Consider the following 27828-nt stretch of genomic DNA (forward strand, 5'->3'; position numbering starts at 1 on the left):
GACTTAATCTTTTAATTTCATCAGGAGTTGGAAAATAATCAGTTATAATAGCGGAAATGTGGAAAGACCTGAAAAAGAAAGAGGATCTAGTGTTTCAGTAGTCGACAGAATGGATTCTCACATCCAATCTGCAGGACTCTTCCCCCTGCAGCTGATTGATCTGTATAATGCTGAAAGAAATCAATAGAAAACTCCACAGTCTGGACTTTTCCCCTCATCCGCGCCTTCAGCGCATAAACATCCAGATCAGCAGGAGGCAGCAGTGAGAGAGGGGCCACGGAGCTGTCTCCTGTTTGAGGACCCTGTTGTGTCAAGAAGACCAACAAGCAGGCTCCTCACTTTTCCAAACTTGTACTTTTTCCCATTTTTTTGTAGGTTTATCTCACAAACTGACCAAACTATCCCTAAATATCAAAATGTATGGCTATCTCATATCTGTCTCTCTCTCTCTCTCTCTCTCTCTCTCTCTCTCTCTCACTCTCTTTTTAAAAAAAGGGGGTCTCCAGGAAAAGCCTTTAGGTTAACGTCTTTTGAATTTCAATATTACGTTTTATTATTATTATTAATAATAATGAAACTCATTTGAATTGTGCATTTCTGTGGTAAATATAATTTACTGAAATAAGACTTTATTGGGGAAATGATGTCATAAAAATAATTAAAGTCTCTGATGTGGCTTCTTTACTTGTCTGTGCTCGTATCGATCCGCTTGGATCTAATTCCAGATGTATGGATAACCTGACCAAACTTTCCGGCAGTCAGCTGCAGGGGGGCGGTGACCCGGGAGCCCGGACGCGGCAGACGGTGCGTCCTCAGCGGGCAGGATGCCATGTGGATGCGGGCTGGGTCCTGCAGGATGCAGGTTACCGCCGCCGCCTCCGAGCCGCCGATCAGCACCGCGCCAGGCCGGGCGGGGAGCCCCGGGCGGCCGGCAGAGGCGATGAGGCTCCCCGCTGTCCGCTCCATCCTCCCGGAGCCCCGAGCGGCCGGCGAGCCGCTCCTCTCCTCGCCTGGCCGCCGGGTCCCCGGGCCCCAGCCGGCTGTCTGCCCGCCGGTTCAGCATCTGGACCCGGACCAGGTCGGACTGACAGGGACGCGCAGAGACGGAAGCCGCGGAGTTTATTTTTTTTTTTTTAGGGGAAAAATAGGAAAATATCCCGAATAGGGTTTATTTTCCACCGTGCGTGTGCCTGTGCGTTAGGTCCACCGGCTTCGGTGGCCGTGCTTGCCGCTGTCTCTGGTTTCATCCTCCGCCTTTGTCCTCATGTTTTCCCCCGGAGTTCCTCCCCCTGCGGCGCTGGGCGGAGTTTCATACCGGACTAGACGCTCCTTTTGTCGGATTCGTTTCGACCTGGCTCCCCGGGGTTTGCGGCTGAAAAAAACACACTTTGAAAGTCCCGAAATCAGCCGAACGGCCTAAGTGGTGTGCATTAAGGACCCGGGGTTCTGTCTACAGCGGCAGGTAAGCATTGCGCTGTGAATTTCAAGCATATTTTTGAGTTTTTCTGGACGTCTGTCCCCGAGTCTCCCGAACATTCATGGCGGCTTTGCAGTGAAGGCTTCTGGGGCAGCAGCCACTCATCCCGCCCGCTCGGCTCCCAAACCACCCGTTTTAGCCGTGTTCCCGCTACACTGCTCGGTAAATTCTCACATTTTTACATTTTAATGACATTGCATTTAAAAAAAGAGACACATATGCACACAGTTTTGTTTATTTTTATTTTTTTTAATCATTTAAGCAGATTCTTCTCAATAATGCGATTTTCCGCTCCACGTGCGGAAACCGAGCGGATGCTCGCGGATCCAACGTCTCCCGGACGAATCCCGTGTTTTTTCGGTGGGGATCGTTTCGCAGTTTTTCCACGTTTTAGCCAAACAAGGTTCTCTCCCGCTGCCTCGGGTCGCTGTGCGTGCCAGCGGAAGCTACGTGCTGACTCCTGCCGGAGGACGGGCGCCATTACCGGGGCAGCTGGAGCCTGGCGGCCCGCTGGCGTCAGGCAGCTTCGACCTCGGTGACTTTCCCGCTGCCGCACTCCGCTCCTGCAGATCCGGAGAGATCCGGTTCCCGGGGCTCGAGGGCCCGACAGCCGGGCTGCAACGTGGAAACCCACCATGCATGCAAAAATAAGATTAAGCTTGAGTTTGTATCCGAAGCCAAAATCCGGATTGTGGTTCGGTCCGCGCTGCTCTCTGCCGCCCTCCGTGTCTCACTGTGGGAAGGAAACAAGCTGCTAACTCCCCAGAGTTACATTGAAGGGGTTTGTATTCTCACAAACTGTTAGGTTAAAGAGGAGACAGTGACAAAAAGCAGAAAAACCTCCTGGAAGTTGTGAGTTTCAGTAGAGACAGATGGATCAAGAAGTTTTCTCAATGACATTTGGTAGACCTGACCTGTACCCCAGGGGTCAAACTCTGAGCCCGATCCTTTTAATGCCTCCTGATGAGCGCAAACAGTTATTCTTCCCTGACCTTGTGGGCCTAACACCAAGAACAGCACAGCTGGGGAAAGGTGACCTCCAGCCCTGCTGAGACGGTCCGGTCAGCCGGGGGTCAGAGGAGTGAACGGTCCAAACTGCCACTCAGCGTCCACTGACTGTTTCAGAGCACGTCACCTCCATCACCCCTTATCATAACTTTTTGTCTGAGTTAACTACTTTCTCCTGCCACTGATCAGGTAATAAAACTTTAGAAGTTAAATGTTCTGCAGGATCCAGTGAGAAGTCCTTGAGTTTGGATCTTTTTAAAAGCTGCTGTTTGTTTACAGTGATTCTGTAGCTCACATCTCCATCTGTATGATGGGGAAAAGTAAAAAATATATGTATTTTCAATATTTTACCAGTGCTCGTAATAAGCACAAGGGGTGCAGAATGTTTACCATGTTGGCACGAAACCAAAAATTATTACATTTAGTTCTGTTATTGATGTCTCTCATTAATATTTCTGTTAGTTGAAATTAACTTTATATTTCATTATTTAGTGTGTTTATTTCTTAATCTCACTTTTATTAACTGAGTTAATTCTCGAAGGTATCTCATATTATAACATTTATTTTTGCAAGGAAAGTGACGACATCCAAAGTGAAACTCCTCACCTCACTGATGTGGTTAACCCTGACTGGTCAGTCAGATGACAGGGGGCGAGTGGCGTCCTAACAGAACCTAAGTGTTTGTTGTTTGCCGGCAGGAGCAAGCCGGCGGAGTCTCCTCCGTCAGTGGCTGCACGATGAACGGCAGCAGCAGCGTCTCCGTTGCTCAGAGCGGCAGGGTCAAGGCTGAAGCAGGTAACCTCCCGGGCTCCTCAGCTCCTTCAGTTGTGTGTGTGTCCCGGACTCGTGAGTTTGTCTTAGGCTTTGGTGGATCTGTCCTGAAGTCTTCCGTCTCCGCTGTCTCTGCTAGATGACTGGACGAAGGAGGACTGTCTGACTCTGCTGGAGAGGATTCGCAGTCTGCTGCCAGACGGAGACGCTATGAAGTACAAAACCACCGAGTCCCACTTCGACTGGGACAAAGTCTGCTTCGGCGGCTTCACCGGGGATATGTGCCGGCAGAAGTGGCAGAAAGTCTCAACGGAGGTACGTCCGGAGATCCACACTGAGATCCCAATGTCTCATGGTTATGAAAAAGTTTTGGGCTCATGAAGAACTTTGAAACTGTTCTTAGAGATCCAGCTTTGTGTCTCCTTCTGTTTCAGGTTCGAAAGTATCGAACAATGACAGAGCTCATCGTTGATGCCATTGAGTTTGTGAAAAACCCATACAAAGGCAAGAAGCTAAAGGTGAGGCTCCTGACCCAGATGTGAATTTGTAGAACTGGAACTGGAAGTGTCTTACTTACACTTTTCTCTTCTTTAGACTCACCCGGATTTCCCCAAGAAGCCCCTGACTCCCTATTTTCGTTTCTTCATGGAGAAACGAGCCAAATACGCTAAAATCCATCCAGAGATGAGCAATCTGGACCTGACCAAGATACTGTCTAAGAAGTACAAGGAGCTGCCTGATAAGAAAAAGGTGAGCGTCACTGGTGGGACTGAAGTACCGATTGTTCCAGAGACTCTAGAGACTGTCTGAATCTAGTGGACATGCCAGACAGAACACTCACAAGACGTCTTGTGTGGTTTGTTCTCCTCCAGCAAAAGTACATTACAGAGTTCCAACGGGAGAAAGAAGACTTTGAGAAGAACATGGCTCGATTCAGGTGAGTCAACCTGGTTCAAGCAGTGCTATCAGCTGTGACCTGCTGCAGTGTTGTTGTGTTAGCATGTTTAACATAATATGACCTGCCCACAGGGAAGACCATCCGGAGCTCATCGAGGAGCGGAAGAAGTCGGATTTGCCAGAGAAGCCTAAAACCCCTCAACAGCTGTGGTACAACCATGAGAAAAAGACGTATCTGAAGCTACATCCAGAGGTACGCGACACGTTGATGCTCACTGGACACAAATGAATAGCATTAATGCTGGTTAAAGATACACCTGATACAATGTCATGTCACACTGAAGGCATGTCATATACACCCCAGATGTCTGCACGTGGTACTTGGTATATGCTACATACATGCAAACAGGAGACAGTGACGGCTGTTTGTGTCTTTCAGGTGAGTCAGAAGGAGCTGAAGGAGGCTCTGAGGAGGCAGTGGTCCCAACTGTCAGACAAGAGGAGGCTCAAGTGGATCAGCAAGGCTCTGGAGCTGCAAAAAGACTACGAGGTGAGGAGCTGAATACCAGTGAACCCAACAGAACTAGACCAGGAAAAGCCAGACCGCTTCTGGTTGGTTGGGCCTGGAGTGGACCGCAGTCCGAGCGTTTAACAGCTGGAAGGTGTGTGTTTCAGGACAGCATGAGAGCGTACCACGAAGCGCATCCCGACGCGAACTCAGACGACCACGTCCGCTCCGTCCTCACCAAAGCTGAGCGACAGCTGAAGGACAAGTTCGACGGAAGGCCCACCAAACCACCGCCGTGAGTCCGAGCCGATCGGCCGACCAGCACACGGTCCAGAAATCATTTGGATGATACTTCAGTCTGGGTTTTTTGAGAAAAATAAGTGATAAAACACAAAATACTGAAACCTCTCAATCAGATGAATGAGCCTGAAAGTGACATTTATATTACGGTAACTCAAATAACTGAAGTGTGTGTTTTCAGTAACGGCTACTCGCTGTACTGCGCCGAGCTGATGGTGAACATGAAGGACGTGCCCAGCACGGAGCGGATGGTGCTCTGCAGCAAGCAGTGGAAGATGATGACGCAGAAGGAGAAGGACATGTTCCAGAAGCGCTGCGAGCAGGTTGGTGTCAACAACCCGACTCGCCTGCAGCCGCGCTTCACCCCCGGGTTCTAACTTCTGCGTCTCCCTCAGAAAAAGAAGCAGTACGACGCCGACCTGCAGAGATTTCTAGAGGTGAGACTGGCTTAAACCTGAGGCTTTTTTTTGGGTGCTGCACAGTAACAAGAATATAAACATGAAATCCCCTGTGCGTCTTTTCAAGAGTCTTCCAGAAGAGGAACGTGACCGAGTCCTGACAGAGGAAAAACTGGGTGGAGCCAAAGGTGGAGTGGGCGTGGGCTCCAGCCCTCACAGAGCCAAGTCTCCCTCAGTGAAGGTCTGCTTCTTCTGCTTCTTCCTCTTCTCCTTCCTTCGCTGGGAACTTGCGAGAGCCTTCATTTGTCTGACTTTCAGGAGCGGTGTCGTGAGGTGGAGCCAGAGCCGTGGGTCACCGCCGTCCTGCCCAAAGAACGACGGGACGGGAAGAAGTCGGCGAAGCTCCCGGAGACTCCGAAAACCGCAGAGGAGATGTGGCAGCACAGCGTGACCGGAGACTACCTGGCTAAATACAGAGTGAGCTGAAGTCGGAGTGCTGGAGACGGGAATCCTGCCCCACGCCGGATCTGCTTGACGGTTTCTGGTCATGTGACCCGCAGAGCGACCGCAGGAAAGCCCAGGCAGCGATGGAGGCGGCTTGGAAGTCAATGGAGAAGAAAGAAAAGATTCCTTGGATCAAGAAAGCAGCGGAGGACCAGAAACGTTACGAGGTGGATGAATTATACATAAAACCGACCACTGAGGTCTTTGCCTTGATTGGAAGATTTGGAAAAAAGGTGACTTGTCAGCACGTTCTCATGAGCTGCGTGTTGTTCTGCGTTGTCCTGCAGAGGGAGCTGTTGGAGATGAGGACTCCAACGACGGGTCAAAGGAAACCCAAGTTTGACGGGGAACCAAAGAAACCTCCAGTGTGAGCCAGACTGTTCGGGTCTCCGTCCCGGTGGGGCCGGCGTTCCCGCTCTGTGGATGTAACGCTCGCTTTGTCCGACAGGAGCGGCTACCAGATGTTCTCCCAGGAGCTGCTGACCAACGGCGAGCTCAACCACTTCAGCCTGAAGGAGCGGATGGTGGAGATCGGCAAGCGCTGGCAGAAGCTGAGCCTCGGCCAGAAGGACAAGTACAAGAAGCTGGTGGAGGAGCAGCAGGTGGAGTACAAGGCCGAGCTGGAGGCCTGGGTCAAGGTGAGCTGCTGGCGCCGCGCCGACCAGGAACCCGGAGAACGAGATGCCGTTTCCAGAAAACGCTTCAGACGCAGAAGCTCTGTCTGTTTCAAACTGATTCTGTCTGAGGCTCCGGTTAAATGATAATCACTGAAAACTCAACTTTTTGAAAATGATGACTCCATCGCTATGGATACGGGTTTTCAGTGTTTCTGCCATTTCCATGTAAACTATCACTGTTGTCAAAACATTGTCATGTAAATGCGAAACATTTCTGAGAAGAAAACAACAACAAAAAAAGCATTTTCTCTTAAATCGTGGCGTAAACGAGGCTTAAGTACCTGTTCTGTGTTTCAGTCGCTGACGCCTCAGGATCGGGCCGTCTACAAGGAGTTCTCCACCTCAGTGAGTTCATACACACACACACACACACACACACACACACACACACACACACACGCCCCGTCGGCTGCAGTGTGAAGTCGTCCTGCTTCAGTTTACAACACTTTCAATTGTTTGTTTTCCAGAAACGACGCACTACAACTAAAGTTCGCAGCCCCGTAGCAAAGGTCCGTGTGACTGCGAAAGCAAAAGCAGGAAGCTCGCGAATCACGACTCCCACCATCCAGGTGGGCAAGAGGGCGATGGCGTACCGAGCCAAGGTAAACACACACTCTGTGTTCACTTTCCATGAGTTTCAGTTGTTTTTTGTTTTCATGTGATCCCATTGCTGCCTGTAAAGTGATGCGTGTTCATCCCTCCGTCTTCCAGCAGGACATGTCGGATTCAGATGAGGAGGAGGAGAAAAGTGACTCGTCAGACTCGGACGAAGACGACGAGTCGTCGGGAAGCAGCGAGAGCGAGGACGATGAGGTGACGTGACGCCGGATTTCAGCTGAAACCATTTCACTGCCTCAACCCACTAAAATCCGTCCAGAGAAACACTTTCACCTCATTAGATTTCCCCCATCAGATTGCAGTGGATGAAGGATTATGATCTGTCTGGGTGATATTAATCATCCATCAATCGGATCCTTTTATTCAGTAAATTGAATAATCTGACCTGTCAGGAAATTAGATAAACTGAGCAGGCAACATGTTTGTGCCTGAAATGTGTTTTTCGTCTATAAAAGATCAGACTTCCTGAAGAGTTTCTCACTGATCTGGTTAACGGAGTGTTTCGTGTTGTACTTGTACAGTTGAATTTTAACCGATTCTGAAACCCTCGTCTTTTCGCGTCCCTTCAGAATGACGACGAGGACGATGAGGACGAGGATGATGAAGATCAGACCTCCTCAGAGGAATCTAGTGACTCGGACTCAGACTAGCTCTGCCCTCCTCCCCCCCTCCCCTCCCCCCCTCATAGGAGAGGACAGGCTGTGCAGGCCACGCCTCCTCACACGCCGATCAGCCTGGCAGGCCTGTGAGCGGCGGTGACGTCCCACCGCCGGTCCCTCCTCCCATCTTCAGGTTGAAGGAGCGTTTTGTTACCTGTGTGTTTGTTTTTCCCGTTTTTTATCGAGTGTTTGTTGGTTTTTATCAGCCGGATGTTTCAGACGCGCCGAGGCAGGCTTTCTTGTCTTTTTATGGGCGGGGCCGGGGGGTGGGGTTTGTACAGTTCGACGGGCAGGGGGCGGAGCCTGTCAGTTGTTAGATGTCAGTGTTGGGCCCCCCCTAAACACACACTCAGCTGCCTGCCTGACAAAAATTATTACAAATAAAATGCACTTTTTTTCTCATTTCATTCGTCTTCTGTGATCATGAAACTGAACCAGGACGCGTCGAGCCCACAGACGTCCACCGATCGTTTCTTCTTTCAGAATAACGAGGCAAACAGCCGACTTCAGTTGGTTTCAGGTTTTATAGACATTTTAATTAATAGATTTTATAGAATATAAACAAACTTTCCGTCACCTGATACACAAATAAATAATCTGACCTTTGACCCCCGCCAGTCACCCACTGAAGCCACCTCCTTCTTCAGGCCTTTGGCACACACACACACACATACACACACACACACACATATATATATATATATTATCACCCAGGCAACACGTTCCCCGTCTCGCTCCTGATTCACAGTACCCATCAGCCCCCGATCGTGCGACTTTTTAAAAAAAGTGATGCCCAGATACAGTCCCAACATGCATCAGTATTACTTTATAAAAAGGGACCCCCCCCCCGCCCTCCCCAGGAGAGAAAAACCCACCAATAATAACATCCGCCCAGCGACCAATCAGAGCCCGGCTATGGACAAGTGTGAAGACTGCTTATGCTGCACATGTTCTGGTCACACGTTAGACGCCCCGTGATGCCTTCAAGGACCGACTCCCGGAGGGAAAACACGTAATCCTGTAAAATGTGGATGTTCTCATATCAGACTGAGTTGGTTCGAGAGTTGAAGGTTCTAGTGGATGTTTTTCCAAATCACCACTGTGGCTCTGCAGGGAGGAACGAGGCAAACAAAGAATAAAACTTGTTCAGTTTAGTTTCACGTCTCCTGTAACAGCGATTTCATCCACCTGATAACGTCCAGGAATAACCATGAAAATGGGAGGCATACTAATGTTTGATAACATCGACGCAGCTGTTCAGATGAAAGAATCAGAAACTATGGCAATTTAAAAATATAAAACTACTAAGAAAAATGAAGGTTGTGCTGCTGTGCTTCATCTCAGCATAAATAATCACCTATATAATCAAACTAGTGGGAATCTGCTTTTTATTGCCCCAGAGTTCTCGAGAGTGGACCATAAAATTGGAACTTTTTGAAGTGTGGCGGTTTTCTGCAGGATTGTTTGGACTCTTATCGTCTGTACAAACATCTGTACTGAAGACAGCCAATAAACATTTGCAGCTGTGCTTGAAAAAAAGGAAGTGAATCCTGGATTTCAGAGCCGGTTGAAGCTCGTCTTCAGCAGCAGTCACCTGAACCAGGTTGTTTTAGCTCGGTTTGGACCAATGACTGACTTTAGTTTGGTCATTTCTGAGTTGACTGAGTCTTATAAGGTGAGTTTTCTTAGTTTAAGGTAATTCTATAGAAGACTGACTTCTATACTTCAATGAATAAAAAGCATGAGATTATCGTAGATGATACAGTAATACACTTGGGAATTTACCGTACTGTGTTTCGAGCAGCCCCATAAACATGAAGCTTCCTCCTCCATACTTAAATAATCCAATCTTAGCTTGAGGAGTCTTGCTACATGTTGTCAGTAGTGTTGCGGAGTACCAAGGTACTCTTTAGAAAATGTTAGAAGCAGCTGCTCCCGTCAGGCCCTCAAATGAAAATCGGGCGGTTTAAAAGTTTATACGTAACCATGACTCCTTCGAAAAGGTTACTGTTACCTCAGTGTTTTTTTTCCAGACAGAAGTAAATGGGGTGCCTTCCCCACCAGCACTGTGCACGAGAAGTAGAAGAAAAATCCTTCTCCTGATGTAGACGTGTCAGTATGAGTTCGACTCTCATCCATTTGGTGTAAAGAATGTTTGAGGAATCTCAGTCGTCCTCATGGTGGTGAAACATTAGACGTGTCTAACTGGATGTAGTTTTTTTTAAAGGACATTCTGATGAATGGAAGAAATAATCCAAAAACATCAATCATGACAAAAAACAATCTTTTTTTTAAAAATGATAATGAAATAATGTGTGTGTTCCTGGAACAGAACGAGTCCTAAACGCTGTCAGGCGAAGCAGAGTCCGGTTTCTGCTGATGTCTGCCTGTCAGGCTGTCACCATGCTGACAGGCCGCTGACCCCGGGCACCGAAGCAGGGGTTAAATTACAGACCAGAACACACACACACGCTCGCTCATACGTACACGCGCACACACGCACACATACACGCACGCACAAAGAGCGTCATAGCGGGACGTCCAGCAGCTTCTTGTGCAGGTACTGCTTCACCTCCTCGATGCCGTTCAGCTTCTCCAGCTCGTGGTACGGCAGCTGAGGGAGGACAAAAAACATGGAGTGTCACCACAGAAGGAACTTCACGAACAGCTGCTCTCTAGAATAGAAAAGAAAAACAAACTAAACTAATCATAACATATTGATTCCCTTTGGGAAATTCCTTTCTCTGTGTTTCCCTATCCAATACGGCGCTGATGGCTGACTTCTCTAACCTCTCGTGTCTTCCTCAAAGAAAAAAACACTTTCTGACCTGCAGAATAACATATCCCAGCAGCCTCAGGTGCCGGTCCCTCATGGCCCGGGAGCCCACCAGCACCTCGGAGTTGTGGCAGTAGTGCCACTTGTCGTTGACGGACATGATGACCCTGGAGGGGGAAACAGCTGCTGTTAGGGACTCGACAATGACAGAGAGAAGAGCTGGAGCCCCTCCCTGAGCCCACCGTCTGATCTGCCTCTGCTCTGCCGGCAGGCTGTCGGGCTCCAGGTGCTCGGGGGGGTGGAGCTGGGGGGGTGAGGAGGACTGCTTGTCAGGCCCGGGCCCCTCTGTGTACGCTACTCCTTCGTAAAACACGGGCAGGTTGCAGTCTGTACTCTGGGCCCCCGAGGCCCCCGCCCCCCCCTCGTCCTCGAGGATCTTCCCAATAGAAAACTGGAAAAGTGATTCTGGGGCGGCGGTGCCCGAGGACGCCGTGGGCCCCGGGGGGGCCAGGCCGTCAGAGGGGGGGCTGCTGAGCGTGGAGCTGTCCTGGCTCTCCAGAGAGTGCTCCTTGGCCAAGCTGGAGTAGTACTCTGCTGCAGGGACGTAGTAGGGGCCATAGTCCAGGGGCCCACCGTTACTTCCTGGCCGTGGGGGCCCCGACGGGGTTGCGGCCCCTGGTGTGCTGCGGATATGGTGAGGCAGGAAGGGCCTTGCTTCGATGGCCCCGCCCATCCCCTCCCCCACCGGACACGTCTGCTCGGTGCCCTCCTCAAGCACCACGAACGGAGAGAACTTCTGGAACTCGGCGGTCACCACTTCCACCGCTCCCTCGGCAGGCTTGGTCGCCACGGCGCCGCACGGCGGGGGGACGATGCTCATGGCGAGGCCGGTGCCGGTCCTGATGGGCAGGACCCGGCCGGAACTGTCCATCCACAGCAGGAAATCTGCAGAGAGTTCAGAGGTTACATAAAAACTGCGCGGCGCCCGGTGCGCGGCGCCCGGTGAGTACCCGTACCTGTGTAGTACCCCGGAGCTAGCACTTCGTCTTGTTTGTAGTTCTGCTCTCCCACAAGCTGCCGCAGAGCTTCGGCCACCAGACCTTTGTAACTGACATTAAACAAACCAACCACATGCAATCAGACCGTCGAAACCACAGTTCTTTGAAGAGACGCCGACTCCGACGCCAAGGAGCGAGAGGTACCTGTACTTGCGGTTGACCTCGTCGGCAGTGAGGGCGTGGTCAAACATCAGCACTTTGTGGGCATCCTGCAGTCGTGGGCCCGTGTAGTCACGGTACTCCAACTCCACAGCGGCGTCCAGCATGGAGAGATACCTCCGGACAATCAGAGCGTAAGGACTGTCTGTGGGGAGAGGAGGAGTGAAGTCAGCAGGCAAAGAGTCTGGAGTCAGACTGTTCAGGACGGCCGTACTGACTGGTCACGTTGCTGATGAAGGCGGAGGAGAAAACTCTGTGCAGCACGAGGCCGGGGAAATGTCCGAGTTGGAACAGCGACATGAGGATGTTGACGGTGGCGAGCGGTGAGCTGAGCGCCTTCAGCTCCACCACCTCCTCCAGCCGGGAGAAGAACTGCTGCTCGTTGGATGGTCGGTAACTCATCCTGCTGAACGGGAACACCAGCTTCTGGATCACCTGCAAGACGAACACAGACATGTCTGAAAAGTCTCGTCAAAAAGTGAGAAACTCCGCTCCACTGAGACTGACCTTGCTGTCCAGATACTCCGCCTTCTTCACCAGGAAGTCTGCGATGGTGTCCAGCAGTCGAGTCTCTCTCAGCCGGTGCCGGGCGATGTACTTAGCGATCAGAGCCATCGTGTACGGAGTGATGCTGTCCACCTTTTTCGGCAACTCCTCTATTGGTGTGCAAAACAGACGCCATGCGACTTATCCGTGAATTAAAATAATGTGTGACCCCTCCCGAATCAGAAAACAGCACCCACCTGCCAAGCTGCTGATGAATCTCTCCTGCCTGTTTTGGTAAAAAAGGTGCGAACTGAAAATCAGCTCCAGGCTCTTGTTGCTCGCCTCGCGAGCGCACGCTGCCAGCATCTCGTCCAGCAGAGCCATCTCCTGGTCGCGGACGCCGCTGACGTTGGCTAGAGTGTGTTTGACCAAACGCAGTATCTTCCTGAGGACGAGACGCAGGCAGACGACTCAGCAAACACACACACACACAACACCTGAACACAGCGCTCCGCGGCTGACCTGTTGGCGAGCAGCTGTTCAGGATTTGGATGCGTGCTGGTGCAGCTGTTAGCCACGGCGGCAGCGGCGGTTCCTCCCGCCGCTGCGGCGGGTTCCTGCGGCTGCAGCGAGCGCCACTTGAGTCTGTAGTAGGAGAGCAGCAGGAAGAGCGTCTGCGGGTGGCGCTCTCGCTCCAGGTTCTTCTCCAGCCCGGCCAGGCAGGCCTCGGTCAGAGGGTGCTGGCTGCCCGGGTGGAGCTTCATGCTGGAGCTGAACACCATGGACACGTCCTTCTGGTTGAACTGGCTCAATCTGGACTGAGACTCCGCCTCCAAGACCTTCACCACCTGAGAGTCACTGGGCAGACCTTAACGTAGACACCAGGAGGAGGTTAGTGGAGTCTCATTCCCCCTTTACACCACGACGTTTTCAAGTAAAAACACCAAACTTTTCTTGTGTTTTTAGGCATTAGCAACTAGATAAACAATCTATTTACATGGTTTTAAGTATTTCCGCCAGTTGTGTTCATGGAACATAAAACATAAAACTCTTCTTGAAACGCGGTCGTGCAAACGGGGAACAGAGATGCTTCGGAAAGTGTTGTCTCACCGAGAGCCGCCACGGCGTACAGACAGTTGACGATGCTGAAGTTGTCGAACTTGGCGCAGTCGCTGACGATGGCGCTGCAGAGGGTTTGAAAGTCCTGGTGTTCGAGGATCTGCCGGCCGTCCCCCTCCGCTCCTCCGGCCCCGGGCGCCTCGGCCTCGGCGTCGTCCCCGACCGTTCGGGGAGGGGGCGAGGCCTGCAGCAGCTGGCCGATCTTCTGCAGGGCCACGGGGTAGTGGTTGTGGGAGATCTTGGCGGGATTCTGGGTGACCCAGCGGAGCACCTCGTCCGGCCGCCGCGAGCGCTCGATCAGACGCTTCATGGTGAAGAACGTGTCGTAGCTCATCTTCTCGTGGATGAAGTTCCAGGTCTTCTTCTTGCTGCTGGCCGCGGCGGCGGCGGCGCCGGCCCCTCCGGCCGGTGCGCCCCCTCCGTACGTGTGGAACGGGGCGTGGTGCTGGTAGTGTGGAGGCAGCGGGTGCGGGCCCATGTGGGGGGGCTGCGGGTGGGGGTGGGGGTGCGGGTGGTAGTGGTGGTGGAAGTGTGCTCCTCGGTGGGCGTCAGGACGGCCCTGGTACAGGGGGTAGGCGGGGGGAGGCGGGGCGGGGTGCGGGTGGTGTGCCAGGTGAGGGTGGGGTGGGTGGGGTGCCTCCAGCACTGCCAGCCCCGCCCTCCGACCCTGTTTCACCCCGCCCCCTCCACCACCGCCACCTCCCCCGCCCCCTCCTCCCCCCGCGGTGCTGTAGAGGCGGGTGGCGTACATGGCGAGGGTCGGAGCAGCTGGGCCGGGGGGGCAGGGAGGGAGGCGGCGAGCTCGGCTCAGGAGGCGCCACCCAGTGGACAAACACCGCATAGTCCAACAGTCAGACCGCCGGGAGGCAACAGCACAGCGTTCCTGCAGGGGGGGGGGGGGGGGGGTGGAGAGGAGGGAGTCAGAGCTGGGGTGTCAAACATAAGGGCTGTGGGCCAAAACTGGCCTCAACTCCTGCTTAAAATACCAGTTTACAATCACCTGAAAATTTTCTATAAAATTTAAAAAACTAAATCCATTTTTCAGGCGAACCTAATCAGAGGTATGGATTTAGAATGATGTTCTTTTACGTCCATTCAGTCCCGATGTTTAATTCGTCTTGCTGATACTCAGACATCACTTTAAAGACGTTCCCTCTGGCATTAATGAGTTATTTCTATTCTATTCACAGGAAGCTGCTGCTGAACCTCACGTTTGATCAACAGCGTTCCCCGTTCGATTATTCAGCTTCGTGATTAAACATCCATTCACTCGCTAATCAGCATCACATATATGAAACGGTTAAACCAATTACTGTTTCATTCATGGCCCCAGAGAGCAGTGTCCAAACCCTGTCTCATTTTTCAAACCAACTCCATAATTTGCACACAGGACAAACCAGATTCACAAACACCAGAGGTTTAATTACACACTGGCAGATAAGAGTCCTCGAGCTATTAAATCAACAAAATACACATAGGAAGTCTCTCTGCACTGGCATTACCTTCCTGCACTCGGTGTGATTAAACTATTTCTGTGACACAGTGCAGGAGTCAAAACTGATCCAACCAGGGGCCACAAATAATTCAGTTCAAACTCAAGTGAGCCAATGGTTTAAATAGCAACATTATTACACCTTAATTACACCCCACACAAATGACTCAGTTTTCATTGTTTTAAAAAGCAGGGGTTTCAAAACATGTCAGTTCAGGGGCCACATACAGCCCAACTTCATCTAGAGTGGGCCAGAGTGGGGAGATAGTGCCTTAATAACTTTTAAATTTAAATTTTCGACTTTTCCTTTGCTGTGGCACAGAGTATATGTGAAGAGAATGTCTACATTTTTACAAATTCAAACAATTGATACAGAAAATAACTTCAATACAATCTCAAAATTAAGTTAAGAAACAAACATTACAAAATATGAAGTAAAGTTGAGCAATGCCTAGTGGTGACAATATTTTCATGCAGACGTTTGTAGCAACAACATGAGCAAATTTAAAATACTACTTTTCCAATAAGGTAAAAATAAGGTAACCGGCTACTTCCACTGCATGACTGACCTGTCACTGTGTGCGAAGTATTTATACTGAAGTGCTTCAGCTAATACGATTTTCATGACTTGAATAACTTGGAATGAAGGACCTCTTGCAATCCAGATCAAATGTTATTTCAAAGCAGCTTTGAGTGCATGTTGATTCAACTGATGTTGATGGTCAAGTGAGTTCTGCTCTCTCCAGCTGCAAATAAAAGCAAACGTGTGACACAACTGGAGGATGTTTTGAAATTTCTTTTCTGTCTTCACTGAGTCCGTCGGCTAATATGAAAACTTCAGAAAAAGACTGATTATTTGAGCTGAGAAGATACTGCAGGATTCCTCTGATTAGGTTGTCACTGTTGAAGATGTAGATGGGTGAAAGAAGGAAACAACTTTGTTGCAGTGCCCAGCATATTAATAACATGTGCTTTTTGATACCCAGTCCAAATGTAAGAGAGTCCACTGTGACCAGCAGGACGCCACAGCCTGCTCCAATGCACCTGATAGTAATGAAAGCTTCATTAAACACCCTGCAGCAGCTTGATGCTGGCATCGTGGTCAGATAAAGCTGGCCGTGGTGGTCAGAGGTATTTACCACCACCCACTGAGCGGTCAGATGCCCCTCACAGACATCACTGCCACACGTGTTTCCTGGATGGAAGCTTCACAAACACTCAGTCAACTTTAAAGAGGCTGGATCGTCACCTCTCTGCGCGGGGGGGTCCATCAATCAGCGGCTCAGAGGAGAGACACCACCAGCACCTGTCAGCTGCCAACACTACAGCTCCCCCTCCTCCTCCTCTCACCTGTCAGGCCCGCATGCTAACGCTAGCATGTAGCTCACTGCTGAGCCGAACCACCCTCCGGCTCGGCTGTCATCGCGGTTACAAACACGTCTCTTTCCTTAGAAAATAATACACATGGTGACAGGTGTCCACGACCTCCTGGGTGGCATTTTCAGGGGTGTCAGCGGAGCTAAGACGCTGCAGTTAGCCGGGCTGGTCTCCAGACTGCTAACCTGACAGGCGAAATCAGCCGGATAACTGAGCAAACCAGGGAATGACAGCCCCCTGTCCGGGGGTCCCGCCACTCGACATGACGGAAAACCTCCTAAGCAACACCAGAGGGGGGGCAAACGGCACGCCAGGCGAGCCGATCAGCTCGGATCTCCTCCACAGCTTATCCGCTAGCCTGTTAGCTTCAGCCTGCCCTTCTCCCGGCAGATCACCGGGTGATTCCCCGGGTTACCGGCCGGGGCACAGCCACGCTGTTAACCGGTTCAAGGGCCTGGCAGCAGCGGGGAGGGGGACTCACCTCATCGCTCAGTGACACCGGCCGCTTCGCTCTGTGAAACGGGTTCAGCGGGATAATAGTCAGCGGTCAGCTGCTTCATTCCTCCACACAGCCCGCAGCCGCCATCCTGATCCTGCTGCACCCGGCATGCACTGGAGGACGGGAGACAGCGCCCCCTGGGGGAGCGGCGGACAGCTCCCTGGAGGCTCCAGGAGGGAAGTTTCATCCCCACAATCTGTATATTAATATGTTTATTAATATTAAGATTATTTTTAATAATAATAGTAATATCTCAAAGCCCTTTTACTACTTCATTTGTCTCAAGCGGCAGCTGCACTGGTATCCAGTAGGAGGCGCTCCGAGCACAAACAAACCTCCGATAGTCCTCACGAAGAAACGCAGCAGCGATGGCGGCTCGGTGCAGTTACGGAACGCTAGCAGCTTTCTGCGGTCGTGTGTAGTTTCGTCCCCGCCGCTTCTTGTCACGCCGTGTCGGACTGCTTCTGCCGGGGAAGGATGGCTCACAGATACCTGCGGCTGTCCGCGGGCTGCCGGAGCCTGTTCCGGCTGCTGCTGCCCTCCGGAGCCCCCAACAGGCTGGTGAGTGGAGGACGGCGAGCTAACATGCTAACCTTGACAGCCCGCACAGGTATCCCCGTACCTCTGAACCCACCGCCCCGCGGCCTGATTAAATCTGCCCCGCAGGCCCAGCAGCGGCCTTCTGCTCCCCGTTTATCTCTGCTTTATATCAGTTTCTTCATGTAAACAAACCAGGGCGGATGACTCGAGCAGGGCGTGTGGTTACAAGTGTGTTGTTACGACACACGCTGTGTCCGTGTCTTATGTGACACTTACACCAAGAAACGAGCAGTGATCTGAACTGTCACCGTCAATGAAAGACAGAAAATGAACTCTCTCAGACACCGGGAGTTACGGTGACATTTTAGAGCTGGTATCAAAACACTGAGTTAATCTTTCTCTGATGCAGCTCTGATCTGAGCGACTCTCATCTCGTCTTCATCTTCTCAGAAATCTAACCCTGAATTCACCTGTAAATATTGATTCAAAGCATAGATCCCATTCACCAAAACTGTAAGAGGCTCCAATCAAGCCCAGCCACCAAGCGAATCGCTAACATTTCAAAGAAAACATTTGGTTTTTGTAAACGTACTTCTTAAGCGTAACAAGCAAAACACTTAAGAGACGAGCTGAGATCTGTGATGTTGCATCACTGTTTGTTACACCTTATGTTTGAGTAAAAATTGAGTTTTACTGAAATAGTAGTTCTTTACTAAACTGATTGTCTTTTTTGTGAAAATTCAGATATGTTCATTATATATACCGGTGCCACAAAGAAACACTTTGAAGTTTAATATTAAGGTTTATTTTGGCACTGTTTTACTGGTCCTGGCCATTGAGGATGAAATTGGGCCGCATGTGGCCTGAAATAAAATATGTTTGACCCCTTGGTTTTGACTGAACCCTTTCCTTGTTTGTGCAAATCACAGCTTTCATACTTTGATCTGATCTGAGTAATCTGTCTGATCTTCAGTCATTTGGAGAGGGTTCTGTGTGCATTCATCAGCTTATATCATTTTCCCAGCTAGGGATAGACTGATATGGAATTTTTAGGGGTGATGCCGATACCGATTTTTTTTTTTTCATCACCCTTAGCCGATGGCCGATTATGGACTGTCGCTTTTCTTGAGCCGATATTTGGGGCTGATACTGCTTTTGCTTCCTCAATTTACAACAAAAAAGACACAATAGCAAATATTGCAGGTCTTAAGCTTAAAATAAATATTTATTGAACATTAAAAAATCTTAACAGATTTGTTCAACTTTACGCAACATACTTTAAAACAAAAAAAGTGTTTGGTGCTTTTATTATTCAAATAATGCCTATAATGCCAACAAACTAAAACAAATATTTAGGCATCATTAAAACGAAAAAGAACTCTGCGAATCATATCTGCCAATGCCGATACAAGTAAAAAACTCAAATATCGGAATGATATGTCAGCTGGCCGATGTATCGGTCTATCCTCAGTTTTAATGTTGTCGTTCATGGTTTTAATGCTGTAGTTGATTTTTTTATTTCTGCAGTTAATGGTTCTAATTGCTGTCGTTCCTGGTTTTAATGCTGCAGTTAATAGTTGTAATGCTGCAATTAGTGGTTTTAGTGCTGTAGTTCCTTGTTTGAATGCTGTAGTTACAAGTTTTAATGTATTGCATGTTGATGTTATGTTAGTGTAATTACATGCGTGTTACAGCTTAATTACATGTGTGTTACAGTGTGATTTTATGCGTGTTACAGCGTAATGATATGCATGTTACAGCGTAATTACATGCGTTTTCCATTGTAATTCTATGCGTTTTAATTGAAATAACATGCTTTTTGAAGCGTAATTACATGTGTGAAACGGCGTAATTACATGTTTTAAAGTATAATTATATGCGCGTTACGGTGCAATTTTATGCGCGTTAGTGGGATTTTATGCGCGTAACAGCGTAATGATGTACATGTTACAGCATAATTACATGCATTTTTATTTGTAATTATATGCATTTTAATTGAAATGACATGGGTTTTAAAGCATAATTACATCCGTGTTACAGTGTATTTGCATGCGTGTTACAGTTTAATTGTATGCGTGTAACAGCGTAATGATATGCGTTTTTCAATGTAATTATATGCGTTTTAATTGAAATAACGTGCTTTTTGAAGTGTAATTACATGTGTGTAACGGCGTAATTACATGCGTTTTAAAGAATAATCACATGAATGTTACAGTGTAATTACATGCGCGTTACAGTGTAATTTTATGCGTGTTACAGCATAATGATATACATTTTGCAGTGTAATTACATGCGTGTTACAGTGTAATTTTATGCATGTTACAGCGTAATGATGTGCATGTTACAGCGTAATTACATGCGTTTTTAATAGTAATTATATGCGTTTTAATTAAAATGTGGTTTTAAAGTGTAACTACATGCATGTTACAGTGTAATTACATGCATTTTAAACTATAATTACATGCGTGTAATGGCATAATTATGTGCGTGTAATAGTGTAATTACATGCGTGTTACAGCATAATTTTATACGTGTCAGAGTAATGATATGCGTTTTCAAGTGTAATTACATGCATGTTACAGCGTAATAATATGCATGTTACTGCATAATTACATGTGTTTTTAATTGTAATTCTATGAGTTTTAATTGAAATGACATGCGTTTAAAGCGTAATTACATGCGTGTAAAGGCGTAATTACATGCGTGTAATGGTGTAATGGCATGTTTTAAAGTAATTACATGAGCGTTACAGTGTAATTATATGCGTGTTACACCGTAATTATGTTTTAGTGTAATTACATGCATGTTACAGCGTAATGACATCCGTTTTAAAGTCTAATTAGATGCAGTTTAAAGTGTTATTACATGCTCGTTTATAATTAAATGTGTTTTGCAGTGTAATTACATGCGTGTTACAGTGTAATTACACGCATTTTAAAGTATAATTAAATGCGCGTTACAGTGTAATTTTACGCGTGTTACAGCATAATGATATGCGCTTTAAAGTGTAATTACATGCGTGTTACAGTGTAATTACACGCATTTTAAAGTATAATTAAATGCGCGTTACAGTGTAATTTTACGCGTGTTACAGCATAATGATATGCGCTTTAAAGTGTAATTACATGCGTGTTTTAGCGCAATGATATGCATGTGAAAATGTAATTGTATGCGTTTTTAATAGTAATTACATGCGTTGTAATTGAAATGACGTGTATACATGTTACAGAGTAATGATATGCGTTTTCAAGCATTCTTATATGCGTGTTACAGTGTCATTATATGCGTGTTACAGTGTCATTACATACGTTTTAAAGTATAATTACATGCGCGTTACAGTATAATTACATGCGCATTACAGTGTAATTACATGCGTGTAATGGTGTAATTACATGCATTTTGAAGTGTAATTACATGCGTGTTACAGCATAAATTTATGCGTTTTACAACGTAATGATATGCGTTTTTTTTTTTTGGCGTAATGATATGCATGTTGCAGCGAAAATACATGCATTTTTAATAGTAATTATATGCGTTTTAATTGAAATGACATGCATTTTAAAGCGCAATTACATGCGTGTTACAGTGTAATTACATGCATTTTAAAGTATAAGTACATGTGTGTAACGGTGTAATTACCTGCGTGTAATGGTGTAATTACATGCGTTTTGAAGTGTCGTTACATGTGTGTTACAGTGTAATTTTATGCGTGTTACAGCGTAATGATATGCGTTTTCAAGTGTAATTACATGCGTGTTTTACTGTAATGTTATGCATGTTGCAGCGTAATTGCATGCGTTTTTAATTGTAATTATATGCGTTTTAATTGAAATGACCTGCGTTTTAAAGCGTAATTACATGCGTGTAATGGTGTAATTACATGCATTTTAAAGTATAATTACATGAGCATTACAGTGTAATTACATGCGTTTTAAAGTGTAACTACATGCATGTTAGTTTGATTACATGCGCATTACAGTGTAATTCTATGCGTGTTACAGCGTAATTATGTTTTAGAGTAATTACGCTGTACAAGTAGAAAACTCAAATATTGGCCGGCCAATGAATCGGTCTATCCTTATTCCCAGCCATGCGGTCACATACCTGTAGTGTACTTTGTGTTTTTGAATCAACATTGATGTTGGTCTGATAATCAGATGAAATCTTCTGTTCTGTTCAGATGATGTCTTCAGCCTCTATGGCGCAGGTAGAAAGTGGGCGGAGTCTGCTGAGTGACCTGTTGGGGGCCTACAGGACCCTGAGCTCCAGACCCCCGAAAGGTACTGTGTGCATTTGTGAGGCTTAAAATGAGTCTGACACTTTTAGTGTTTTGATTAAGGACATGTTTTTGTTTGTCTGTTTTTCTTTTTTCAGGCTTTGAGAAATATTTTCCAGACAGCCAGAAAACTCCTCAAAACACGGACGCTGAGCCTGCAGCCAAAGGTGAAAACCTGCTTGTTGCTGATTTGATGTAAAGATATAACTGACACACTCTGATGTCTATGAGTAATGCCTGGTGACATCCATAGACGACTATTGATATGTAGCTTTGGCACTTCGCTTGTCACTACAGAATGCATTTGTTAATTTAAAGATGCTTGAAGACATCATCACAAACAAGTATTGTAGTTTTATAATATATCATCTGTTCATTTGATCCCAACTTAGTTGATGATTGATTTTCTGTTCTGCTGTCAGAAGCCAAACCTGCTAACGCTCAGAGAGCCTCTGGGAGGCCAACAGGCGAAGGAGGAGGTGGAGGAGCAGGTGGAGGGGGGTCAGCAGGAGGAGGAGGAGGAGGAGGAGGAGGAGGAGGAGGAGGAGGAGGAGGAGGAGGAGGAGGAGGAGGAGGAGGGTCGAAACGAGGAGGTCGGAAGGATGAATCCCATTGGTCCAGCCGTTTGCAGAAGGTCAGCGCTGGTGAAAAGCTGGGTTTTGCTCTGTTTTTTTGTAAATCTGGCGCTCTCATTTCAGCACTTATATATATTTTATATATTTTCAGGGGGAGATTCCCTGGGACGACAAGGAGTTTAAAATGTATTTGATCAGCGGTGCTGCTTTCTGGGCCACTGTCACCTACTATTTCTTCCTAAGAGACGGAGGTCGAGAGGTTACCTGGAAAGATTTTGTCAACAACTACCTGTCCAAAGGAGTGGTAAGGAAACCCCCCGAAATCCATAAAGATGTGTCTGTTCTGTTTGAGACAATGACTGAAGTAAATTGTGACATCTAAAAAGAGGGAAGCATGATGATCTTGTGTTTTGTTTGATATTATCTGAAAATAATGAGCTGATTGATAAGCTTTGGTCCCACGGTTGTGATTTGTTTGTCCAACAGGTGGACAGGTTAGAGGTCGTCAACAAGCGCTATGTGAAGGTTGTTTTCAATCCTGGGACGACGCCGGTGGACGGGGTGAGTTGGACTGTGTTTGATCAGCCCTGCTTCCAGTTCCCATGACATTCAGACTGACTGTTTTTTGTGTGTCTCTCACAGCAGTACGTCTGGTTCAACATTGGCAGCGTGGACACGTTTGAGAGGAATCTGGAGACGGCTCAGTACGAGCTGGGCATCGAGGGAGAGAACCGCCTGCCGGTGGTTTATTCCACCGAGAGCGACGGGTGAGGCCCGCCGGTCAGAGACGCTGCTTCCCCAGCACTGCGATTGTGTTTTAATGTGATATTTCCACCTTTTCCAGCACGTTCCTCCTGAGCATGCTGCCGACTGTGCTCATCATCGGCTTCCTGCTGTTCATGCTGCGGCGGGGACCGGCGGGGGCCGGCCGCCCCGGGAGGGGCATGGGCGGCCTGTTCAGCGTCAGCGAGACGACGGCGAAGATCCTGAAAGACGAGATCGATGTGAAGTTCAAAGACGTGGCAGGCTGCGAGGAGGCCAAGCTGGAGATCATGGAGTTCGTCAACTTTCTGAAGAACCCCAAGCAATACCAGGACCTGGGGGCCAAAATCCCAAAGGTGAGGACAAGGATTCAGAAGTATGTTCGGAGTAAAATCTCTTTTGGGAGTCTAGACCAAGATCTCTTTGATTAAACTGGAGTCCAACTAAGTCACGGTTGTCAAACGTATGGCCCTCAGTCCAGAACCGGATTGCTGTTAATATGACAGGATAAAGTTAACTTAGTAATCTTGAGGTTCGGCCTAAGCATGGACTGGCAAGAGAGTCTCCAAATGAAGTGGATAGGATTATCTTCAGAGTATATTAGAACCAGAATTCCTCTGAGTGCAGAGACGACTGCAGATAAATGCTTCAACAACAAACTTGAAGGAAGCCGTGGAACCTCTTCCAGCAGTACTAGGATTACTTCTCGCTCTGAGGCTGGAACTCGGTGTTTCTGTGTTGTTTGTGTATTAGTTGTGTGTTTCATGTCGATGTGTGTTTGTCACATGTGTAGGGAGCCATCCTGACCGGCCCTCCTGGAACCGGGAAAACTCTTCTGGCCAAAGCGACGGCGGGCGAGGCCAACGTGCCGTTCATCACCGTCAACGGCTCCGAGTTTCTGGAGATGTTCGTGGGCGTCGGTCCTGCCAGGGTGCGGACAGATGAATTACGCGTTGAAGAACGCAGACACAGTCAAAAAGCAGACATTCAGATCATTAATTTGATTGCTGACGTCTTTTTCTCTGCAGGTGAGAGATCTGTTCGTCATGGCGAGGAAGAACGCTCCCTGCATCCTCTTCATTGACGAGATCGACGCCGTTGGGCGAAAGCGAGGGCGCGGGAACTTCGGAGGGCAGAGCGAGCAGGAGAACACGCTCAACCAGCTGCTGGTGGAGATGGACGGTGGGTTCATGCCCCCGGGGGTCGTGGAGGAAGGTTGGATCACAGAGGAGTGAGGTCTCACTCTTCTCTGTTCTTCAGGATTCAACACCGCCACCAACGTGGTGGTTCTGGCAGGAACCAACAGGCCGGACATCCTGGACCCCGCTCTGATGAGACCTGGGCGCTTCGACCGGCAGATTTACATCGGTGGGTTTGGTGGCGGTTCGGTTGTTCTTAACGAAGGAGTTTCTGGTTCGGATCAAACCGGAACCTTTTCCTTTCAGGTCCTCCAGACATCAAAGGACGGGCGTCCATCTTTAAAGTCCACCTGCGTCCTCTGAAGCTCGAGACGGAAATGGACAAAGACGCTCTGGCCAAGAAGATGGCTGCACTCACACCTGGTTTCTCAGGTGGGATTTTATCTGTTTCCAGCAGCGAGGCCAGCGTCCACACTGAAATATCGATCAAATCTGAGACACGCCGACGACACATTGATCCGTTTTTATAGCACATGAATGAAACTCAACAGTTCCTCCTCTCTGAGACTGAACGTGTCTCTTCTGCTCTCTGCCCGCCAGGTGCCGACATCGCCAACGTCTGTAACGAAGCCGCCCTGATCGCCGCTCGCCACCTTTCAGACGCCATCAACCAAAAACACTTTGAGCAGGCCATCGAGAGAGTCATTGGAGGTTAGCGAGAAGCCGGACCGCTGAAGCAATGAACCGATCAGAGCGATGAGTTTAAAGCCTGGCTGTCATTTCAACCATTTAAGCATGTCACTGTCATGTTACACGTTGAGAAAGACCTAACCCACTTCATGAACCGGGCTGATCAGCAGTTTTTACTTTGAATATGGACGTGAGTCAAGCAGCTCTTCATATATGTTCCAAACTGCATAATGTTTGACCTTGAAGTTATTTTAACATTCACACCTCCCTCCTATACTAACACACTGATAACCAGAAAGATGGCATGCTGGGAAAGAAAGAATTACACAAATAGCACCCTGGGAAAAAGAATGACGGCTGCAGAAACATTCTGCCGATTGGCTGTTTGGGAAAGGTCGACTCTGATCCAGGTCATGATGCAACAGAGCAGTTGCAGCCAGAGAGTAAATTTCTCTGCGTCTCTGCCGAAGGTTTGGAGAAGAAGACTCAGGTCCTGCAGCCCGAGGAGAAGAAGACGGTGGCGTACCATGAGGCCGGTCACGCTGTTGCTGGATGGTACCTGGAGCACGCCGACCCCTTGCTCAAGGTTTGGTGTTTTGTTGCAATAAACACACGGTGACGTGCCTGTGGTATTGATGTGTGTGACAGTGTGTGACGGCGCGGGTGTCTCCTGCGCAGGTGTCCATCATCCCGCGTGGGAAAGGCCTGGGATACGCTCAGTACCTCCCCAAAGAGCAGTACCTGTACACCAAAGAGCAGCTGCTGGACCGGATGTGCATGACTCTGGGAGGCCGGGTCTCCGAGGAGATCTTCTTTGGCCGGATCACAACGGGAGCTCAGGACGACCTCCGAAAGGTCACCCAGAGCGCCTACGCACAGGTCAGAGGTCGTAGCGCGGGCCTGAGTGGTTTAGCGACGGGCGCTTGAGTGATTTGTCTGCATCGTGGTCTCCGTGCGCTCCCGCAGATTGTTCAGTTTGGGATGAACGCAAAGGTGGGCCAGGTGTCCTTCGACCTGCCGCGGCAGGGCGAGATGGTTCTGGAGAAGCCGTACAGCGAGTCCACGGCTCGCCTGATCGACACGGAGGTCAGGAGCCTGATCAGCGAGGCTTACCAGAGAACGCAGCAGCTGCTCAACGACAGAAAGGCCGAGGTGGAGAAGGTACGGTGGCCCTCACCTTTCTGAGTCACACCAAGTCATTATAGACTCACATCTAGAGAGATGGTTGTAAAAGCAGCAGTTCAGAAGTAAAGTCTTGAATATTTAAGATGAGGAGAGGTTCACAAATAAGAGACAAATTCTGAGATGTTAACAGAAAACTGTTCCCTGCAGTGATTGTCCAGTCGAGTTCAGGAACCTTTCAACTAAACACAGTTCATTATGTAATCCACAAATACAAGTTAAAGCTGATTCATGCGAAGAAAAGAACTGAACTCAATCAGAAATGTCACCGGGACAAAGTCTTCTCTGAGCTTAATAAAGCTCATTTTAAAAGGTCTGCAGAGAAAATGCTGAACTGTTCTGTGATCAGACGCTTTATGAGATTTGTGAAGTATTACGTAACAGTGACATTTATACCAAAACGCACAAAAGGTCAGACCTGTCGTGATTTCTTCTTGACCTTGTTTGTGTGATCTGTGGCTGCTCTGGTGTTTCCCAGGTGGCGCAGCGCCTGCTGGAGAAAGAAGTTCTGGATAAGAACGACATGGTGGAGCTGCTGGGCAAACGCCCGTTTGCCGAGAAGTCGACTTACGAAGAGTTTGTGGAGGGAACGGGAGGCGTGGACGAGGACACCACGCTGCCCGAGGGCCTGAAGGACTGGAACCAGGAGAGGAAGGAGAAGGAGGAGAGCCCCGACGAGCAGGTGGCCCGGCAGATCTCTGGAGGAATGCCCTTTTAAGAACTCAGACGGTGCAGACGAGCAGCTCGGCTCTTTGACACTCTTGTTTTGAATTCTGCACAAGGCAAAAAGCTTTCACCACGACGCGATGCTGAATTCGGTCTCTTTTAGAACAGCCCCCACATGCCCAGAACACTGTCGAAGCCCCGCAGACTTATTGATAAGGTCAAGAACCTTAGAATGGAACCGGTTGGATCCAGATACCGAACTGCCGATTCATCTCTGTTCTGATGGAGGCACATTGTGGATCTGCTTTGGAGGCATCGTCTCTCCATCTTCCCTCAAATGTCATCTGATTCATTCATTCATTCATTCATTCATTCATTCTCTCAAGAACAAGCCATCACGTTCTGGATTATAAATTCACCACAGAACTGTTGGTGCCTCACTCTGCTGCAGGTTTCTGACGTATTGAACCTTTAAAACGCGACGGCTGCTTTCTCGGATCGGGTTTCTGTTGATGCGGCAGATGTGGCTCTGGGCGATTAGAGCTTTGAGCTTCATCTCAGGCCTTCTTGATACAGCGTTCTGCCTCTCGTATTTCACCATCTCCTGCAGGAACGTTCTCGCCGTCAGACTGAACTATGAGAGAACTCCTTCATTTCTGCTGCTTCGTCTTTTTACAGGGTTCTCCTCCAGGCCTGCCCCTGCCCCGGGGAGCGATGAGGTCTCTTCTGTGGCCGTAGAGCTGCTTCAAGCTTGTATTTATGGTTCATCTGGTAGTTTCAGCAACACTTTCTGCAGCACACAGTCTATTCAAACATCTGAAATCAGTCAGCTTCGTGTGTTATCTACAGTTATGGTTAACTTTTATCTTCAGGTGCCTCATGAAATCATATGCGGTAACCATGACAGCTATGATATAAAGCGTTAGCAGCGCGGGTTGAAGCGGCTCTCATACCACACAAGGACTTTGCTGATCAGACATTGATTATTTATTGATCAGTCGTCACTAGCATGCTGTATAATGTGCAGCTGGGTGTCCGCTCTCGTTGTAAACATGTAATATGATGTGAAATAACCAAAAAAAAAAAACATGTAAATGTGTGTTCTGTTTAATGATTCAGATGTTTTAATAAAGTCAGAGAAACTGTCAGTTTATTCCATGTCGTATGGAGGGATCCAACCATCCATCCATCTTCTGTGCCACTTAAGCCGCAATA

The 27828-nt window shown here is 48.5% G+C and overlaps 3 protein-coding genes across 6 annotated transcripts; 2 read left to right on the top strand and 1 right to left on the bottom strand.

Moving 5' to 3' along the window:
- Positions 1–1229: 1229 nt before the first annotated feature.
- LOC115405816 (nucleolar transcription factor 1-A-like) lies at positions 1230–8080 on the top strand. 2 transcript variants are annotated; one of them, XM_030115522.1, is made up of 20 exons: positions 1230–1462; positions 3184–3280; positions 3396–3571; positions 3691–3774; positions 3851–4006; positions 4129–4193; positions 4286–4406; positions 4593–4703; positions 4829–4956; positions 5143–5284; positions 5357–5398; positions 5487–5600; positions 5678–5836; positions 5920–6030; positions 6151–6230; positions 6312–6501; positions 6838–6885; positions 7008–7142; positions 7255–7353; positions 7728–8080. In XM_030115522.1, the coding sequence occupies exons 2-20, from the start codon at positions 3223–3225 to the stop codon at positions 7806–7808; spliced, it is 2100 nt and encodes a 699-aa protein (XP_029971382.1). In that variant the 5' UTR covers positions 1230–1462; positions 3184–3222; the 3' UTR covers positions 7809–8080. The 2 variants fall into 2 exon arrangements, with proteins under 2 accessions (XP_029971382.1, XP_029971381.1); XM_030115521.1 differs by having other exon boundaries at positions 1231–1462; positions 7252–7353.
- Positions 8081–8322: 242 nt separating this feature from the next.
- On the bottom strand, positions 8323–17229 carry fastk (Fas-activated serine/threonine kinase). Its single transcript, XM_030114267.1, has 12 exons — positions 17119–17229; positions 16766–16979; positions 13407–14298; positions 12819–13164; positions 12554–12741; positions 12318–12466; positions 12029–12245; positions 11796–11955; positions 11610–11701; positions 10836–11538; positions 10646–10760; positions 8323–10431 (listed from the first exon to the last, which is right to left on the bottom strand). Exons 3-12 carry the CDS (start codon positions 14254–14256, stop codon positions 10345–10347), a joined length of 2907 nt encoding a protein of 968 aa, XP_029970127.1. The 5' UTR covers positions 14257–14298; positions 16766–16979; positions 17119–17229; the 3' UTR covers positions 8323–10344.
- On the top strand, positions 17156–27761 carry afg3l2 (AFG3-like AAA ATPase 2). 3 transcript variants are annotated; one of them, XM_030114269.1, is made up of 17 exons: positions 17156–17344; positions 21504–21603; positions 21698–21766; positions 22022–22233; positions 22326–22478; positions 22661–22735; positions 22817–22941; positions 23019–23292; positions 23730–23873; positions 23971–24118; positions 24197–24304; positions 24382–24507; positions 24676–24786; positions 25236–25351; positions 25444–25644; positions 25732–25926; positions 26426–27761. In XM_030114269.1, exons 1-17 carry the CDS (start codon positions 17261–17263, stop codon positions 26663–26665), a joined length of 2481 nt encoding a protein of 826 aa, XP_029970129.1. In that variant the 5' UTR covers positions 17156–17260; the 3' UTR covers positions 26666–27761. The 3 variants fall into 3 exon arrangements, with proteins under 3 accessions (XP_029970129.1, XP_029970128.1, XP_029970130.1); XM_030114268.1 differs by having other exon boundaries at positions 23730–23867; positions 23965–24118; XM_030114270.1 differs by having other exon boundaries at positions 22820–22941; positions 23730–23867; positions 23965–24118.
- The last annotated feature ends 67 nt before the right edge of the window (positions 27762–27828 follow it).

Source organism: Salarias fasciatus, chromosome 18 (genome assembly GCF_902148845.1).
Source record: "Salarias fasciatus chromosome 18, fSalaFa1.1, whole genome shotgun sequence".
NCBI lineage: Eukaryota > Metazoa > Chordata > Actinopteri > Blenniiformes > Blenniidae > Salarias > Salarias fasciatus.

Bases quoted from the DNA above. Each gene is read 5' to 3' on its own strand.
- LOC115405816 (XM_030115521.1), top strand. From the start codon at position 3,223: ATGAACGGCAGCAGCAGCGTCTCCGTTGCTCAGAGCGGCAGGGTCAAG. The intron at 5,837-5,919 runs GTGAGCTGAAGT...TGTGACCCGCAG, and splicing joins ACTACCTGGCTAAATACAGA to AGCGACCGCAGGAAAGCCCA. The intron at 6,502-6,837 runs GTGAGCTGCTGG...TCTGTGTTTCAG, and splicing joins AGCTGGAGGCCTGGGTCAAG to TCGCTGACGCCTCAGGATCG.
- fastk (XM_030114267.1), bottom strand. From the start codon at position 14,256: ATGCGGTGTTTGTCCACTGGGTGGCGCCTCCTGAGCCGAGCTCGCCGC. The intron at 11,539-11,609 runs GTACGGGTACTC...AACTCTCTGCAG, and splicing joins AGCTCCGGGGTACTACACAG to ATTTCCTGCTGTGGATGGAC. The intron at 10,432-10,645 runs GTCAGAAAGTGT...GTCCTCCCTCAG, and splicing joins TGGGATATGTTATTCTGCAG to CTGCCGTACCACGAGCTGGA.
- afg3l2 (XM_030114269.1), top strand. From the start codon at position 17,261: ATGGCTCACAGATACCTGCGGCTGTCCGCGGGCTGCCGGAGCCTGTTC. The intron at 25,352-25,443 runs GTTTGGTGTTTT...TCTCCTGCGCAG, and splicing joins ACGCCGACCCCTTGCTCAAG to GTGTCCATCATCCCGCGTGG. The intron at 25,645-25,731 runs GTCAGAGGTCGT...GCGCTCCCGCAG, and splicing joins CCCAGAGCGCCTACGCACAG to ATTGTTCAGTTTGGGATGAA.